This window comes from Lipotes vexillifer, unplaced genomic scaffold (assembly GCF_000442215.2).
Source record: "Lipotes vexillifer unplaced genomic scaffold, Lipotes_vexillifer_v1.1 scaffold751, whole genome shotgun sequence".
NCBI classification, from domain to species: Eukaryota; Metazoa; Chordata; class Mammalia; order Artiodactyla; family Lipotidae; genus Lipotes; species Lipotes vexillifer.
Genome location: NW_006799727.1, coordinates 2,487,490 through 2,505,540, shown reverse-complemented (window position 1 = coordinate 2,505,540; position 18,051 = coordinate 2,487,490). Strand labels below are relative to the sequence as shown.

Sequence of the window (18,051 nt, the reverse complement as noted above, 5' to 3'; positions counted from 1 at the left end):
TATTTCCTGCTCTGTTACTATAGACTTAATTGGATAGTGATCTAAAAGAATCAGAAGGGAACAAGGCTGACTGGAGTCTTTTGAGCTCACTATTCACACTTTTTGCCTTTCCTCTTTTGCAGGTTTTTATCCCTTCAAAATAAATGAGGCTTTACAATAACAAGTCAGCATTTTGTGCCTAAATTTTCATTTTCGTAGAGTAGGCAGAGTGTCAAATGTTACTCATTCTCATGATGTCTAAATCAGGTTAGACAGACTGTTCTTTTGGTAGCTTTATTCTAAGAATAACTTAGTAAAATTGTCTCTTACATGTCTTAAAAGGCCTTACATCGCCTTGCATTCTGTATTAAGAGGAACAAAACAGTGTAAACCTGTTTTACTCAGTCAGTAGAGTTTTAACCTTTTAATTTGTCTATTTTTATCACTAAAATTGGATTGACCTCACAGAAGGTAGTACAGGTAAGTCAGTATTTTCCTGATGTTAGCTGGCAGATAGTTGCCTCAAGAGTAATGTCCTATATATAGACTAACTCAGCAGGTAAATGAGATGGGATTGTGTTTCGCAGATAAAAAAGGAAATAATTGATGTGATGATTACTCATTTAGATTGGGAGAATCTATGCTTTTCCCTTAAAAAAAATTCCTAAGCATCTATTATTTTTGTCGATTTTACAGGACTTCCAATACGTAGGTATTCAAATTTATCTACATAAACTGCATGACCCTGTCATTTATTAACAACTTAAGTATTTCTGATAAAAACCAATTTATAGTTTTATTCAGATTCAAGTGGCAGTGTAGGGTTACCAGTTTGCTTTGTTATGCATTTTATTTTATTTTTTAAAATTTTTATTGGAGTATAGTTGATTTACAATATTGTATGCATTTTATTTTAATCACTGATTAGTTTTGAACTTAAAAAATATTTAAACAGGCAGAGGAATTTAGGGCTGTAAAACATGCTTGGCTTGCCTCCAAAATAAAATGTTTTCATTAAAATTCCAAGAATTGTTCCTGTTGCCCAGAGCAGTTCTTTGAATACAATCTGATGTTTAATCAAGCAGTGATACATGATTTTCAAGGTCATTTTTTGTTAGGATAGAAGGAGGAAAGTCAGGAAAATTAATAGTCTCAAATACTGATGAAATTTAAAATTAAGTAATGGTGCAAGTAGATCTTATTGCAGATCTTTAAATATCAGAAATCACATCATTATTTCTAATTCTTAATAATGAGGTTTTAGAAACTGAAACAAATATAGATTTACCTTTTTGAAAAAGTGAATTCTTATGGAATAAAATTAAAAAAGAAAAGATCTTCCTATTTGGCTTCTGAAGCATATATATTCATTTGGTTGGGAGGGAATAGTGGATTTACATTCCTATGTTTTGCTTAGCCTGATGTAAAATAATTTGCACCTTCTTAATATTTGAGGGGTCAGTAGAAGGATAGAAGTCAAGAAGCACGATGGATTGGACTATGAGATAACAGAATGGGTATGAAGATAATTTAAAAAATATGTGCCTGGATAATTAATATCCAACTGTATAAATGATACTGTAATAATAAAAACTTGACTTTTAGAGTGTCAATTTAACTAGGACTCCAAATCATACTCCTGAAGCCTTATTAACGCCTCATCATGGCATACAGGTGGCATACAGGATCCCTCACTGGCCCCTGCCTTTTTCTCCAGCTTCTTCTCAAGCAGCTTCTCCTCAGCTGAACCTGATTCTTCTACCACGCTCTTGTTTCTCCATATGAGCCCTCAAGCTGGCCTTCCTTTGCCCTACACGCTTTACCTGGCACGCACTCTCCTGTCTTGGCGCCGGGGCAAACTCTCTTCCTTTACCTTTTCTTCCACCCCAAGGCAGCTGCGTGCCTTTCTTTGTCCTTCTATAGCATGTTCCAGGTTTTCGTTTTTACACTTTCCCCATAACACTGAAATTCTTATGAGCTAGAACTTGGGCTGTGACTTACTCATCTCTGTTCCCAGGACCCGGCATGCAGTAGGTGCACCCTGGGAATATGGAAATGAACTAGTGAAGCCCACATTCCTGCTTTACTGTGTGAACAGAAAATGCTGCCGTCCTTCCTCCTTTCCACCAGAGGTGCTCAGCAAAGAATATGCCCTTTTGAAAAATTAAAGCCATCAGATACTTGCAGGGCAATAGGAACTGTGAGGACTTAAATCAGGATTACTTATTTCCATCTTTAAAGTTAAATTAAACCATTAGTCCAAGCCAGTGATGAGTGACGACTTCCTTGACCCCTGAGAATAGCTGTGTCAATCTGGCAACTTTCCTAATCATTGGTGGCTCCCACAGTTAGATGCAGTTCCAATTGGAACTGGCTTTTTTAACAAATTAGTTCTTTGGGTCCATATTCTTCTCATTCAATTGGGCTAAATTTACACATAACGTTTGAAATATTTTATTCTAAGTTATCTGTTAAGAATCCAGTAAACCTCAACCAGAAAAGTATAAGACAAAACCCCAATAATCTAATCAAATGTAATTTCACTTGAGGAACCTAAATATATTGTGAAGACAGCCTTCTTTTTTTTTTTTTCCGCTGTGGTAGGCTGTCTCCTGTGATGACAAGCTCTGTGGACAGCTGATATTATATATATATATATATATATTTTCATTTCAACATTTTTTTTAATTTATTTTTTTATACAGCAGGTTCTTATTAGTTATCCATTTTATACACATTAGTTGTATATATGTCAATCCCAATCTCCCAATTCATCCCACCACCACCCCTCCCCTCTCACCCCCTCCCCCCACCACTTTCCCCGCTTGGTGTCCATACGTTTGTTCTCTACATCTGTGTCTCTATTTCTGCCCTGCACATTCAATCCCCTCTTGGCATCTGCGTCTGGGAGGACCTGGACTCACACGGGGGAGATAATACCTCATGGTGAGGACCAAAGGCAACAATGTAATTTCCTTTTGTTCCCATTAAAAGGAAATCATGGAGACTTTTAAAAATTCTTTTTCTTTAAAAAATTTTTTTTTTTTTTTAACATCTTTATTGGGGTATAATTGCTTTACAATGGTGTGTTAGTTTCTGCTTTATAACAGAGTGAGTCAGTTTAAAAATTTTTAAAAATATACATTCCAATTACTTTAGCCCACAAAAGGATCTCTGCCTTCTAATTCTTGTAAAACCATTTTCCATGTAGCTCATTTGTCACATATCATGCATTGCTTTGCCTTGTTATTTAATTCAGTAGGTGATATGTTCAGGAAAATTAGGATCCATGTTTTTATCTTCTCGCATTTCCTTCTGAGAACCTAGCCCAGTGCTACAAAAGTAGGAGGTGCTCAATAAATACACGCTGATGATTCAGTGCATCTCGATATCCTTATGTGAGGACTCTCTGGTCCTCTTGTAGCCTCCATCTGTTCCCCCCTCGGTCCCTTGCCTTCATGCAGCATGCTTCACAGACAGATTCCTAGTATGATGAGGCCTAACCCCTTTCCAGATTTCCCTTGCTGCTGCTTCCCCTGTAGTATAGAGTCGGTCCTATACTGCTGCCTCAAGGGTTGCCTTCTCCCCAAATCTGCCACAGGACACCAAGCTTTATTGCTCTCTGCTTCTATTGAAGCAGAACGGTAAACTTTTCTGATAAAGCAGTTTTAAATATTTCACAAGGTATTTAATTGTGCACACCTTTACGTCTAATTTCTCAGAGTAAAGCAAAGCTGATGAGATATTTTCTAGGTTCCTTAATTACCTTTCCATTTTTTCCCCACTTTCTAGCAGGTTTACTAGCTGATCTACTGGCTAGATCACAAAGCAACCAAGATTGTGTTGATTAGTTATTGGGAAGTGGGAAAAATTAATCCTAGTTCAAGTCAACATTTTTGGAATACCTATTGTGTACACAAACCATAGGTGTTATGGAAAATTCAAAAGTGAACAAGGTAAAAAAGCTTGTGTTCTGGGGGAAGGGAGGGCAAACATATGCCCAAATCATTATAGAGTTGGTTGAATATAGTAAGTACATAATAATAGAAGTATAAAAGAAAGTGCTTTCTAAGAAAGACAAGAGGGAAGTAGGTTCAGAGTTAAACTATCAGGGACGTCTTCACGAGGAACTTGGCCCTGAAGGAGAAAGGCAGAAAGAACACGTGGTTGTAGCTTTACTCATCTGCTTTCAAATTATTATTCTAGTAAAATTTTCTACAAAGATCTTCTTTCACTTATAAAAAGGCATGTTAGAAGACTACTAGGTAATTACCACACTTTTGTTTACTAGGTAATTGATCTATTGATTGTTTCTTGATTAATAATGACCTTGCCTTCTTGTGTTAGTTCCTGGACATAGCCCTTTAAATTAGTATCATGCATTAAGTATGGTAAACATGTTTGATAAAAAATTAGATAATAATAAAGGATGACTGATTTCTATAGGCTATGCACTACTTCTAATGCAATTTAAGATATGCTTTATCTTATCTATGCTTTTTAGGCAGCCTGGATTTTAAAAGCACGAGCACTAACTGAAATGGTGTACATAGATGAAATTGACATAGATCAGGAAGGAATTGCAGAAATGATACTGGATGAAAATGCTATTGCTCAGGTTCCACGTAAGTACTGGTTTTTCAGTTAAGTAAATGAAAAGCCATTAGGAGGAGGAATACTCTCTATGTGTACTTTTTTATAATAAAAATAAGACACATACATGAAACACGTGTATGCATGAAAAAATATTACCTCTATTCTGCCTTATAGTACAAAGGCACAACTTAATTATATTATCTTAAACTTAAGGTGTGAGATTGATGTATAACTATTTTTCAGTAGAAGCTATATTATGCATTTTAAAATATTTTATAAAAAGGCATTCTATCTGAACTGCTTATCTAATATATCAAAGATTGTTTATCTGAGAGTCTAAACACAGGAAGCATCCAAACAACAGAAGTGTTCTAAAAAAATGATAATTTGAAAACATCACTTCATTGTAATAATTGAAGATGATTTGCTGTAATGCATGATGTGAGGTGATGGAGTGATTTGCTAGGCAGTGACTGTCCATCAGGATTGTCACAATGGCCTAGTCCCAGCTTGCAGGTGTGCTGCTGTGAATGGTATTGGATGATTACCATGACATATGGTATCTTGCTGGTAATTTGTTAGTTGTGACAGTTATCAGTCATTTATATATGTTTGGAAGGTAATAGCTGTTTTAATGCTTCAGTGGAAATTGAGAAAAAAAGTACATATGTTTCATGTTAAGATGTCTTTTTTCCCTATCATTTTGCTCTTTTGGAGTTAAAATATCTAAATTCTAGATATTGGGGGTAACTGATCCTTTGTTGGGAGAAGAAGTTTGTATGAAAAATAAACTATGAGTATAGAACTGTCATTTTGATGTGTTGGAGCTTTGGAGCCTGCCTGTCTTGAGTTTGAATGCTGGCTCTACTAACAGGTTGACCTGTTTATTTAAATCTCTAAGCCTTTGCTAAACGGGTTAGTACTACCTACCTTGCAGAATTAGTGTGGAGATTAAATGTAATAACAAAAGTAACATGATAGGTACTCAATAAATATTAATCTCAAACACATTTTTCTAGATACATTTCCTGTTACTAATGTCTTTTTCACCAGGCTAGCACATTTGTGAAAATTGCATTAGTGGACAGTTTTTACAGATCAATAAATAATATACAAATTGAATTTGCCATCTCGTCTTATAGGTCCTGGAACATCTCTGAAACTCCCTGGAACTAATCAGACAGGAGGGCCTAGTCCAGCTGTCAGGTATGTTCAGTGTACTCCTATTTCATTCCCTTTGCCACTAAATATTGACCAGGCTGCATGAGAATCTTCCTTTATTGATCTTCTTTGTATTTTAACAATTTACAATCTTCACAGGCCGATCACTCAAGCTGGAAGACCCATTACAGGTTTCCTTAGACCCAGCACACAAAGTGGAAGGCCAGGCACTATGGAACAGGCCATCAGAACACCCAGAACTGCCTACACAGCTCGCCCTATTACCAGCTCATCTGGAAGATTTGTCAGGCTGGGAACGGTAAATTCTGTCAGCTTTACCATAGCCTTGTATGACCAAAGTAATTTATGTTATGTTAATCATTTTTCACTATTTTTATAGTAGACAATTATATGGAAAATTTTTTAAGGTGATTCTTTTTACTTGTGTTGGCTTTATCATTTTTTGCACATTAAACTCAATTTGTGTTTCAAGAGAAAGTTTCAGATTTCTTGTTCTATCATTTTTCCCCATAGGCTTCCATGCTTACAAGTCCTGATGGACCTTTTATAAATTTATCTAGACTGAATTTAACAAAATATGCCCAGAAACCTAAATTGGCAAAGGTATGTACTTAAAATTATTTTATGTTATGAAGTAATGTTCAAAACGTTATCATAACATTACAGGAAATGGATAAAAATTTGTGAAGAAAAGACCTTGTCTTGATTGAAATGGAAATGTTTAATTATTCTAATATCTGAAATTTCTCTTAGTATTGAGTTAAGGAAAGTCAGTCAGAAATAAAGCATGTATACCATTATAATAGGAAATTGTTTTTCTCCTAATAAAGAACAGCAATTTATAACAAAGAAAGCAGATGTTACCCATTACCCACCATCTTTGGGTAATGAAGTTTAGGAGATCATCTGTATGTGTGTGTATTTTTCTTTTTCAGCGTGGACTGTTCTCAGAAAAATAATTTTATAACCTTGTAGGATTTTAGAACTGTCAAAAAGAAGATAAAAAAATGTTCTCTTTCTAATTAATAATTAATCAGGCATCTTAATAAAGATTACTTGAGCCAGACAGCAGCAAGCCAACTACATTAGTACTTCTAACTATTAAATGCTCCTCTAAATTAAAGAGAAAGTGAGAGCAAGAGAAAAAGTGATAAGAGAGTGAGAAGGGAGAGGGAGAGGGAGAGAAAGGAGGATGTTTGTGACCTTTCCAGTACAGAAAACTTTAGAGGTGAGCATGGAATAATTCAGAGCCAGGAGCAGTTAGCGTCTGGAAATTGGTGTAAGCCTAGCTCAGGTTTTTAGCTGTAATCTCTATGAATTCTGTGCATGAGGGCTGAGCTCATTCCTATTATCAGTTCTACTGGCGTTTAACATATTTAGTAAATATTAAACACTCTAGGGAAAATGAAAAAGGACACTATCCATACAGACTTGAAATTTAAATCAGGAAAAAGAATGCCAGTTGGCAAACAAGGAATCAGACTATAATAATGTTTTTCTTTTTCTTTTTTTAAAATTTATTTATTTATTTACTTTTGGCTGTGTTGGGTCTTCATTTCTGTGCGAGGGCTTTCTCTAGTTGCGGTGAGCTCTTCATCGCAGTGCGCGGGCCTCTCACTGTCTTGGCCTCTCTTGTTGCGGAGCACAGGCTCCAGACGCGCAGGCTCAGTAGTTGTGGCTCACAGGCCCAGTTGCTCCGCGGCATGTGGGATCTTCCCAGACCAGGGCTCGAACCTGTGTCCCCTGCATTGGCAGGCAGATTCTCAACCACTGCGCCACCAGGGAAGCCCCCCAATGATGTTTTTCTTAATTTCTTATTTGATAGCAACCCAGTCAACTTCATTTAGCAAAATCATAAAGTTTCACTTATTTCCCTTTCCTTTATGAGGAATATCTGCTTCCTTATCTTTTTAGGCCATTTATTTGAGGTGGCTGAATGGCTACTTAATACCATTGTTGTTTTCTAACCAGGGAGTGTAGTCAGTAGAGGCATTTCCCTCAAATTAGGATGCTTCCAGGACAGACCTGGTCTATGTTACTAGACTTAGACGAACTAGATTTTGCACTTACTTAGTGTGTTGTAGAAATAATGCCAGGTTTCTCTGTCTTTGGTCCCCAACTTGCCTTGACTTATCAGGACTCATTTCTAATGTTGGCATATTGCTTGGGGTGGCTGGTGAATCCTTGACACCATCTTGGGTGTTATAACATCCTTTTCATGGCAGAGGTAACACCAACTGCTCTCATAAATTTTTTTTTTTTTTTTTTTAATAAGAGAACAAATGGAGAATTAGGAATAGTTTTCTAAAGAGGGTCTCATCCTGATTTCTTTTTTCTTTTTTTGGTTGCCTTCAGGTCATCTCTGTTAATAATCTTGATATCTCTCAGGGGTGCTAGCCTCTTTGCAAGTATGAAGTAATGGTATTATGGACAAATGTAGTACCACCAAGAGGTAGTCCGGTAAATATTTATTTATCCAGATAGGTTGGGGGCAGTATTATAATAATGATTCTCAGCCCTGGCTGCACATAGAGGCATCTGCATATTAAGGAAAAACTCCCTACTTTACAGTTAAACTCTACTTTGTTTCAGAAAGAACTTCCAGATTTTCCCATGTCTAAAGTGTCATTATTAATATCATAATCATGTTATAATACATGCAGTTTTATGACAGTCCTAAAGTTGGTCTTTTCATTTGTCTCTTTCTGATAAAATAGTATGTGTAATATGAAAAAAATTGTTGAATTATTTGAGCTTTCCAGTTCGTATTCTGTGAAAACAGGAACCAGTTATAAGTAGCCTTATTTTAAAATGAATGGTTGTAACAAATGATGGATAGACCCTTTACTTATAAATCCCAGGCACTTTAGAGTACTTTGTTATTTTGGTTCAATCTAGCTGCTGTCAGAATGGCCTTTGAGTTTTGATATGACAGTAAAGTACCTTTGTTAAAATAAAACCTAATGTATTTTTTTGCATTTTTTTTTCTTCACAGGCTTTGTTCGAGTATATCTTTCATCATGAAAATGATGTTAAGACTGTAAGTTTTGAATTTGCACTATTTTTTAATGTGATTTTTATGACTTTGGGGATTTAGATTCTGAAATGTTCTATTTCTTACCTTATAAACAGATGGAATTATGAAGATTGGAGAATTACTGATACTTTCAAATCTACTGTCAGTTTCAGTAGGAAACTTTGTATAACAATAGAAGTCGTAAGACTTGTGCCTGATCCATAGAGTAGTAGATCTCCATTAAAGGGCAAGATATAGATAATTGAGAATGCTGTGTAGTATGTTTGTGTTAAAGTTTATTTTTTATACTGATAGTTAGCATTGTTGATCCGTTTTCTTCTGTGGTCCATATAGTGATGACAGGTTTACTAATACATGTATTTCTGGTCTCTTTGTAGTGTTCCCCATCTCCTCCCCTTTAACATTTTATGATAGAAAATTTCAAACATGTGCAAGTGGAGAGTATAATGAGCCTGTATCAGCCATCACCCAGCTTCAACAATAATCAATAATCAGTCATCTTGGTAGCCTTTCAACAGAGAATTTTAAGGTTACATGCTCAGGACTTCTCCATTTGTGTCATTTTTCAACATGCTAATATGCAAATGAGCAGTAACTTCACAAATCTTGTCCAATCAAATGTAGTTAATTCTACAGTGTCTAATGATAGTATTTTCTGTCATTTTCTTATTCAAGGAAAAAACCTTATATATTAAGTATTCAGGAGGACAAAAGCATTTTTCTCAATTGTGTTTTCTATGTGTCAACCATCATGTTATGTACTAGGAAAACTAATAAAAATATGATATTTGTTCCTGCCTCTACAAGCCATGTAATCTAGCCGAGGAAATAAAATTGACATAATGAAACAGTTAAAAAGGTAATTGCCAGAATGTGAAATTGGTACCGAAGATCAAGGGGAAAAATCAGGGGATAATATTAGTGAAAATCCATAAAATCAGTAGGATTTTTTGGAAAGAGAGAGAAAAAAATGTAAAAGAAGGGTTAAAAACATGAGCAAGGTATGGAAAGAGAAATAAATACAGCATATTCTCAAAAATGGGAGTGTCAAAGAGACATTTTCGAGAAAGAAGTGACAGAACATGATGCTAGATTTGGTATGGGAGACAAAAGAAAGAGACAGCTCAAACTTGCCTCTTAAAGATGCTGGAAGAATGACTGTTTTACTAATAGAAATGGGATTATTAGGGAAGGACGTCAGTTTGTAAAGAAGCTGAATAATTCACTTGAAGGCATTTTTAGTTAGAAATTGTGAAAGGCTATCCAAGTGGAGATGTCACTGTATGTATTGGAAGCTGTGACACTAAAATATAGGGGGGCCTGGGCCAGATACACAGAGTATGGGAGTTATCAATAATGAAGTGATAGTGGATGTGGTCACATCGAGAAAAGAGAAAACTAAGGTTGGGGCAACTGAGAAACCATGCACATTTCTGTAAATAAAAGTCAGTACATGCCATTTTCACTCAATATAAAGCTGGTCAGAGGGTTTCAGGGTGATATATAAAATCATGTAGTTACACTGTCATTAAAAAGAAACATTCAAATACTATCCCATTTTATAAATGAGTAAATATTTATAATTACTAGAGTATCATAAAGCTATATCCTGACTTTTTGAAGATTAATTCATTTATTGCACATTTATTCTTTCATCCAACATATTTTGAGCCACTACAATGTGCCAGGCACTGTTCTAGGCCCTGAGATTACAGAGTGAAGCAAGCAGACAAAAATCTCTACTCTTTTGGAGATTACGTTCTGGTTGGGCAAGGAATAGAGACAGTTAGCAAACTTAAAAATATATAAAATGTCATGGGATAAGCAGTATAAAAATAAAGCAGGGAAACCAGGTAAGAGAATAGATGACATGGGGGAAGATGTCCTTTTATATGGGCTGGGAGGTGGTCAGTGAAGTCCACTCTGAAAAGACATTTAAACACAGGCCTGTATGAAGGGAGACAAACCATATGGTTAGGTGGAGGAAGAGCACGTAAATCAGAGAGAACTTTAACTGCAAAGGCCCTGAATATTAGCATTCTTGGATTGTTTAAGGAACAGTGAGGAGGCCACTGTGGCTGGAGTGAGGTCTTTGAAGGGGAAGAGTTGTAGGCAATGGGTTCAGAAAGTTGACAGATCATATGCTGTTTATAGGTCATAGTGATGATGTCTTTATTCATCTTGAAGATGTTGTTCTGCATCTTGGCATTTACATAATTTTGTTGAAGAATGTTGTTTTTTCAGCTACATTGAAAAAAATAGAATTTGTTCTATGGAAAACTGTATTTCTGCCTTTGAGTTCTTAATAACTTCCTCCCTTCCTCTCCCTTCTTGGGGCAGTATTGGCAATATTGACAAACTGAAGGGGCATGTGGGTTGGTGATTCTGGAATCTTTATTTCCATATGCTCTTTAATTTTGTCATGCTGAAGTTGTCACAACTCTAACAATAGTGAAAGGATGACTGTTTTTTAAACTTTAGAGGTTGGAGCACTATTACTTAGGAAGTTGGATGTATTCACAAACATGTTGTCGAGATCTGCCAAGGTTCCCTGTTCTTATGGACTTTTATAAACTTACGCCTTTTATTTATGACCTTCTAGGTCTTTATTAATATCTAGATATCGGATTGATTGACTTATTCAAAGATCCTTAAATATAAGTATATAGTAATTTATTTTGAAAAACTGGGGAAGACTTTAAAGAAATATAGCTCTCTGTAACCTCTTTAAAATTTTAAAATGTTAATAGCTTTTAATTACGAATCTTATTACTATGACAGTTTTGTTTGGTTCTTAAGTTATTTTCAACGTAAGTCAGAAGTAAATAATAGAATTAATTCAGTCAACAAATAATTCTTGAGGGCCTCCTAACCACACAGTGACATTACAGAACAACAGAGATGTGTTATGAAGTGGATGCCTGTCCTCAGGGAATTTAGAGTCCATTTGAAATAGTCACAAGTGGTTTTGTCTAGTGCAGCCCCAGTCTTCAAATGAAGAGTGATCATTAATATGTAATTTTTTAACCATTTTTATTCTACATCAGTAATCATATTAATTTCCTTAATTGGTTTAGACAAACATGTGGGTCCTACATAGGAACCATATCTGAAAGCAAAATCAGCAGCCTGTAATCAGCACTAAGTCTAATCTTGGAAAAATTAGAATGTGTAAAAAAAATTTAGAATGACATTTTTCTGAAAAATAGAAGGTCTGTTATATTAAACATGAAAGTGAATCTGATCTATTCACTGGAACAGGTCTTTTAAAGGATTAAGTTAAAATGAATATATTCAGATATTTACAATTTACTCCTGAACTGAGCTGATTGAAATATGGTTTTCTGGTATTTCCAGAGATAATGATAATTGAAATTATACTTTTTTTCTTCATTTTTCACTTCCATTTTTACCTCTTGCTTGGGGAAAAAAAGAAAAATAAGCATACGAACATAGTGTGTAGCGTTTTTAATTTCCATAGCTTTCAAGTAGAGGTGTTGATTTTTCAAGTCCTTTAGAACCTCAGCATGGTGACACCATTCCTTTATAAATAGTTTGCATATTTAGAAGTCTCCCCTGGAGTGAGGGAAGATGGGGAACACCAGGAAAGTTATTTATTTTGCAGTAGGAGATTCAAGGAGATCTCCTGGCATTCATTTCAGAGAAGAGTTAATATTAAGAAATGGGCAATAATATGGGATGCATTCTGAGATTATAGAACTGAAAATCTAAGAGTTACTTTAACTGAGCTGTTGGATATCATCATGATGTTAACACTGACTAAAGAATAAAAGGTTTTCAACCTTAAGAGAAAGAATAACAAGTATTATTAAAAAATCAGAATTCTTTTAAAACTAATAACCTGAGTTTTTATTCACCAAATCTTTATATGAGCTTCAGATTTCTGTGAGCTTTGAATTTGTATAAAGATTGATTTACTTTCCTCTTTGTCCAAATGGTTTCCACTTTTTTGGTATAGAATCCTAATTCCTAATGAGATGTCTCTTGTCTGATCTTAAATAATCACTAGAAGGAACAAACTAGAAGACGTTAGAGAGAAAGGGATAAACACGTGTAAAATGCAAAAGCAGTTAAGAAGATCTTTTTCAGTCTGCAGTGAAGGAAAGTCTGACCTTTAGAATTACTGGCATGTAAGGTAATGTCAGAATAATGGAATGATGGTTGTTAAAAGACGGCAGTTACCTAAGTACCCCAGCTCCTTTCACTCTTCTTCATGACCCTGTTTTCAAACCTTTTTCTATCTGCATACTTGATCTTTCTCTATTTCTCTACACCTGTCGTTAAAGTGGGGCCTGCCTTACGTGGTAAAGGCTTGACTCCCCTGGGTTTGGAGGCATTTTGGTTGGGAGAGGGTAAAAACTGACGGATTTTTAAATACCATTTTCGTACCTTGTATATTAAAATTGTATTCAAATAGACTGTACATCTGCTTCCCTTTGATCACTGTTTACTTCTCATCTGCTGTCGGTCCTCTGGTCTGGAACTGATTATTTAGGGAAGATTGGTGGGGCCATCTGGAGACATGAGCAGCTTGAGTTTCTGTCTGATTTCTAATGCATGTTTTGATTGATGCTAATTATATGGTTTATTTCATTATTTTTTGTTTCTGTTTATTGTTAGAAAAGAAAATCCTAATCTAAAATGAATTGCTTTTCAAAGGCTTTGGATTTGGCTGCCCTTTCCACAGAGCATTCTCAGTACAAGGACTGGTGGTGGAAAGTGCAGATTGGAAAATGTTACTACAGGTAAAATTTTGATTATTTGGAAAAGGCTTAGAAGCAGCAACATATTTTAGAGTCTCAAATCTGGTAACCTTTTCTGGGGGATAGATTTCCTCATGAAGAAAGGAGAACTGTGTCTTTGGCTTACGTGAGGAAGCATTTACTTAGCAATCACATGATGGCACTAAGAACTGACACCTTTAGAAAAGTAAAATTTTAGAGCTGGGAAGGGAAAACTTTGAGACCGTCACATCCAACACTCCTTTTCAGATGAGGAAGCTGAGGCCAAAGAGAGGTTGTGATTTGCATCAGGACCTAGTCAGTAAAAGACGTGGGACTAGAATCGAGTCTGTTGGTTCTCACTCCACTCCTCTTGGCTCTCAAGTCTTTCCTCCCTCCCTCCCTCCTTCCTTCCTTCTTAATTTTTATTGGAGTATAGTTGATTTACAATGTTGTGTTAGTTTCAGGTGTGCAGCAAAGTGAATGTTATACATACACATATATCCACTTTTTTTTTTAGATTCTTTCCCCATCAAGTTTTTATTTCTACTGATGCCTCACATCTGTAAAGTGCTTTATAGTTGAGATAGCCTTGTCCACACATTACATTATCTCACTTAAATCTTACGGCACTTTGGATATAGTTGCTATTATTAGCCCTTTGTCCAGATGAGAGAAATTGAGCCTCAGAAAGATAAAGTGACTTTCCCAAATTCATGTAGCTAGTATGTGGCAGAACAAGAATTTGAGCTCAGCTTTCCGATGCCAGTTCTTTTACTATTTGCACAATCCCATGGTGTTTCTCTAGGATCTAAATAGTCTTACACTAATTCACTTAATGTTTAAACACATTTTTAAGCAAATTAATTGAGAGATTAAAAAAGTTATAATAATTTATGAATATTATATAGCAACTGGTAAATAGGATCTGAAATGATTGCTTGATATTGAAATGCACTTGGAGCATTTGAAAAATAGAGGAAAATGAACAATTATATTTTATAAAGATAAATATGTCTTTTATTATTCAAAAACAAGGTAGACTAGGTACTGTGAGCATCCTTCGATGGTTATTAACTTTAGTTATTAGTTAAACACTGTGAGGAAAAGGAAATATATAAATAGAATAAAAAGGATGCTTATTCTTCTACTATTGAAATTAAGACTATTTTCCATTTAGATATTTCACATAGAACTCTGAAGTATTTTCTCCTACTGTTAGATTGAGGAAGCATTTTCTGCTAAAAGGTAATTTTGGACCATTATAACATTAAACTCCTATGAATATAATTTCTGAAGACAAGCTTGAAATCTTGAGCTTCTAAGCAAAACTCTCAGAAATCTATAATAATGAGAGAAAAGCACAACTTGGATTCCTTCTGCCATCCATATGAGATGGCATTTAAATGAGTATATTTTGTCAATTATTGTTCTCCTATGTTCCTTAATAGCTTCTTATTATGTATTCAGCATTCATTCATTTATTCATTCGCTCAAATGGCTTACAGTTGAATGGAGGAGAGAGAACAGGAAACAATTATAAATGTGGTTCCCATTTTGATAGAAGCAAGTGCAGGGTGCAATGGGAGCCCAGAGAAAGGTCAAGGATGGATTGCCAGAGGATGTAGCCCCATATTGACTTCTGTCTCTTTGCTCCTGATCATTAAGTTCTACTGGTTCTTCCTCTTCAGTAGCTCTTACAGTTGCTCCACTGCTACCCATTCCCACTCCAGTGCTTTAATCCTGGCTTTTAGTGTCATTTGTTTGAATTGCTACATTAGGTTCTTATCTGGGTTTTCTGCCTCCATTTTCTTGTCCCATCAATCCTTTCTGTATACCCCACTGTCAGAGTAACTGTTGCAAAAAAAACAGCTCTTGTTGGATTCTTTGGTTAATCTCCATTATCTCTGAAATGAAGTCTGGATTTTAAGTGTGGCACCCATGATTTTGTCCCAGTCTACAGCTTTTCACTTTTCTGTTACTTCTCTCATTCCTTGTTGAGTTTTCCTTTTCAATTAAACCCAACAACTCAGCACTCCCCTAACATGCTGTGTACTTTCCTGCTTGTGTGCTTATGCTGATAGTTTGCTTCCATCAGAGATATTCCCTCACCCCCACCCCATCCTATCTAGCTGTCAAAATCTTGCCTGTTACTTCCCCGCTGAAACTTAGTTTGCTCCTCCTCTGTGCTCTCAAAACACTTTTTTTTTCTCATTGGCCATAATGCAATTAAATTTATTTTAAAATACGTTTTGTTTCAATCTTTACTGGTGCCTTCAGAACATGGTTGTTATCTTCATTTTTGCAACTCCTTACCATCATTAAATGTGCATGCAGTTGATCCTTGACAATGTTTATTGAATTAAATTGGAGAGAAGTTGGCAGTGTTGATCCTTGACAATGTTTATTGAATTAAATTGGAGAGAAAAAGTTGGCAGTTGGTGGAGATCATCTCTGGACTCTGATTCTTTGATATTGTCCTGTGTTTGTGAACTTGACTGATGTTTTCATTATTCCTAGACTTTCTTTACACATGGTGGCCACTCCATTTCCTTTGCACAGGAACCCATGTGATAAATTCCTTTTTGATAGGGCTAGAAGAAATGATCTCTTAAGGGTACAGTAATAAAACACATACGACTCATTCTTCTTGCCTTTCTTTGGTTTCCAGGTGGTTCAGTAGCTCTGATTGCTTGTTTGCTTTTTAATTTGTTTATTCTCCATTGTTTTTTTAATAAATCTGTTTTCATATTCTTATTTTACATGTATCTTTTTATTGTAATCCCTTTTAAATCGTTTTTCGAAAGAGACAACTTAGTTACAAATATACAGACTCTCATGGATAATTAGGTGTTCATGGAATTCAGTGACTGAACTTCAGCCACGTGTTTAAGACTTAAATGTTCAGTTGAAGCTTTGTATATAAATATAAAGCTGTTCTTCAGAACTTCAGAGTTCTCTGATAACATTTTATGAATACTCCTTGTAAAAGTTGTGGGACCTTTGAAGCGGTAGGGGCTTCTACTACATCACACATCCTCTAACTTTAGGCCAGATTTTGGGGTCACTTTTAACCTCATTGTCCCACATTGTCCATTGGTGTGGCTATACCCAAATAGCTGGGTATAGCCATGCCAGTACTTGAGGCTTGGGTTAGGAAAAAAGAACAAAGCTATTCTTTCAAGAATGAAAGTAACATAATGGACCATATTGTATGTTGTTTTGACTTTATTTTACAAAACAAAAGCATTATCGTAAAGTGCCTAAGTAGCTCTTAGATGTCTGGGGATGAGTAGTTATGAGAAAGCCCAACAGATCTATTAAGGACAGGCTGAAGTGCGCTTTAATGATTGATTTCATTTCCCTGGGCGGAAGAAGTGGGTGTTGACATCAGGACAGTTATATTTAGGCAAGGAACAAGTCTGAAGTTCATAGACTAGATACAAAAAAAGGAAAAGAAAATGTTTATAGAATAATAAAATGGTACAGCTGTTTTACTCAAGTGGCAATTACTGTTTACCTTAAAATTGTTTAGAGTTTAAAAATGGGTTTATGCAAAGTCAAAAAATACCTTGAAATAAGTGAAAATGGAAATACAACACACCAAAACTTATGGGATGCAGCAAAAGCCATCCTAAGAGGGAAGTTCATAGCAACAAATGCCTACTCAAGAAACAAGAAAATTCTCAGATAAACAACCTAACTTTACTCCTCAAGGAACTAGAAAAAGAAGGACAAATGAAGCCCAGAGTTAGCAGAAAGAAGGAAATAACAAAGATCAGAGCAGAAATAAATGAAATAGAGATTTAAAAGACAGTAGAAAAGATTGATGAAACCAAGAACTAGTTCTTTGAAAAGATAAAATTAACAGACCTTTAGCTAGACTCACCAAGAAAAAAAGAGAGAGTACTCAAATAAATACAATCAGAAATGAAAGAGGAGATGTATTACAACTGATACCACAGAAATACAGAGGATCATAAGAGACTACTATGAACAATTATAGGCCACCAAAGTGGACAGCCTAGAAGAAATGGATGCATTACTAGAAACATAAAATCTTCCAGGACTGAGTCATAGAAGTAGAAAATCTGAACAGACCAAGTACTAGTAAGGAGATTGAATCAGTAATTTAAAAACTCCCTACAAACAAAAATTCAGGACAAGAGAGCTTCACAGGTAAATTCTGCCATTCAAAGAAGAATTAATACCAATCTTTCTCAAACTGTTTCTCAAAATAGAAGGGGAGCGAACACTTTTGAACTTATTTTATGGGGCCAGCATTACCCTGATACCTAAACCAAACAAGGACACCACAAGAAAAAATTACAGGCCAATATCACTGATGAACGTAGTTGCAAAAATCCTCAACAAAATATTAGCACAAATTCAACATCATTACACTAAAAAGATCATAACCGGGCCTCCCTGGTGGCGCAGTGGTTGAGAGTCCGCCTGCCGGGGCAGGGGATACGGGTTCGTGCCCTGGTCCGGGAGGATCCCACATGCCGCAGA

General features: G+C 35.6%; 1 protein-coding gene across 3 annotated transcripts in view; it reads left to right on the top strand.

The window, feature by feature from the left end:
• Nucleotides 1-18,051, top strand: part of TTC8 (tetratricopeptide repeat domain 8) — a 50,954-nt gene that overhangs the window by 10,986 nt on the left and 21,917 nt on the right. For 2 of the 3 annotated variants that reach the window (XM_007471899.1, XM_007471898.1), the window contains 6 exons: nt 4,484-4,604; nt 5,718-5,781; nt 5,896-6,055; nt 6,271-6,360; nt 8,753-8,797; nt 13,475-13,560. In XM_007471899.1, coding sequence (XP_007471961.1) covers nt 4,484-4,604; nt 5,718-5,781; nt 5,896-6,055; nt 6,271-6,360; nt 8,753-8,797; nt 13,475-13,560 — 566 coding nt within the window. The remainder of the gene's footprint in view (nt 1-4,483; nt 4,605-5,717; nt 5,782-5,895; nt 6,056-6,270; nt 6,361-8,752; nt 8,798-13,474; nt 13,561-18,051) is intronic. The other variant, XM_007471900.1, reaches the window with a different exon arrangement.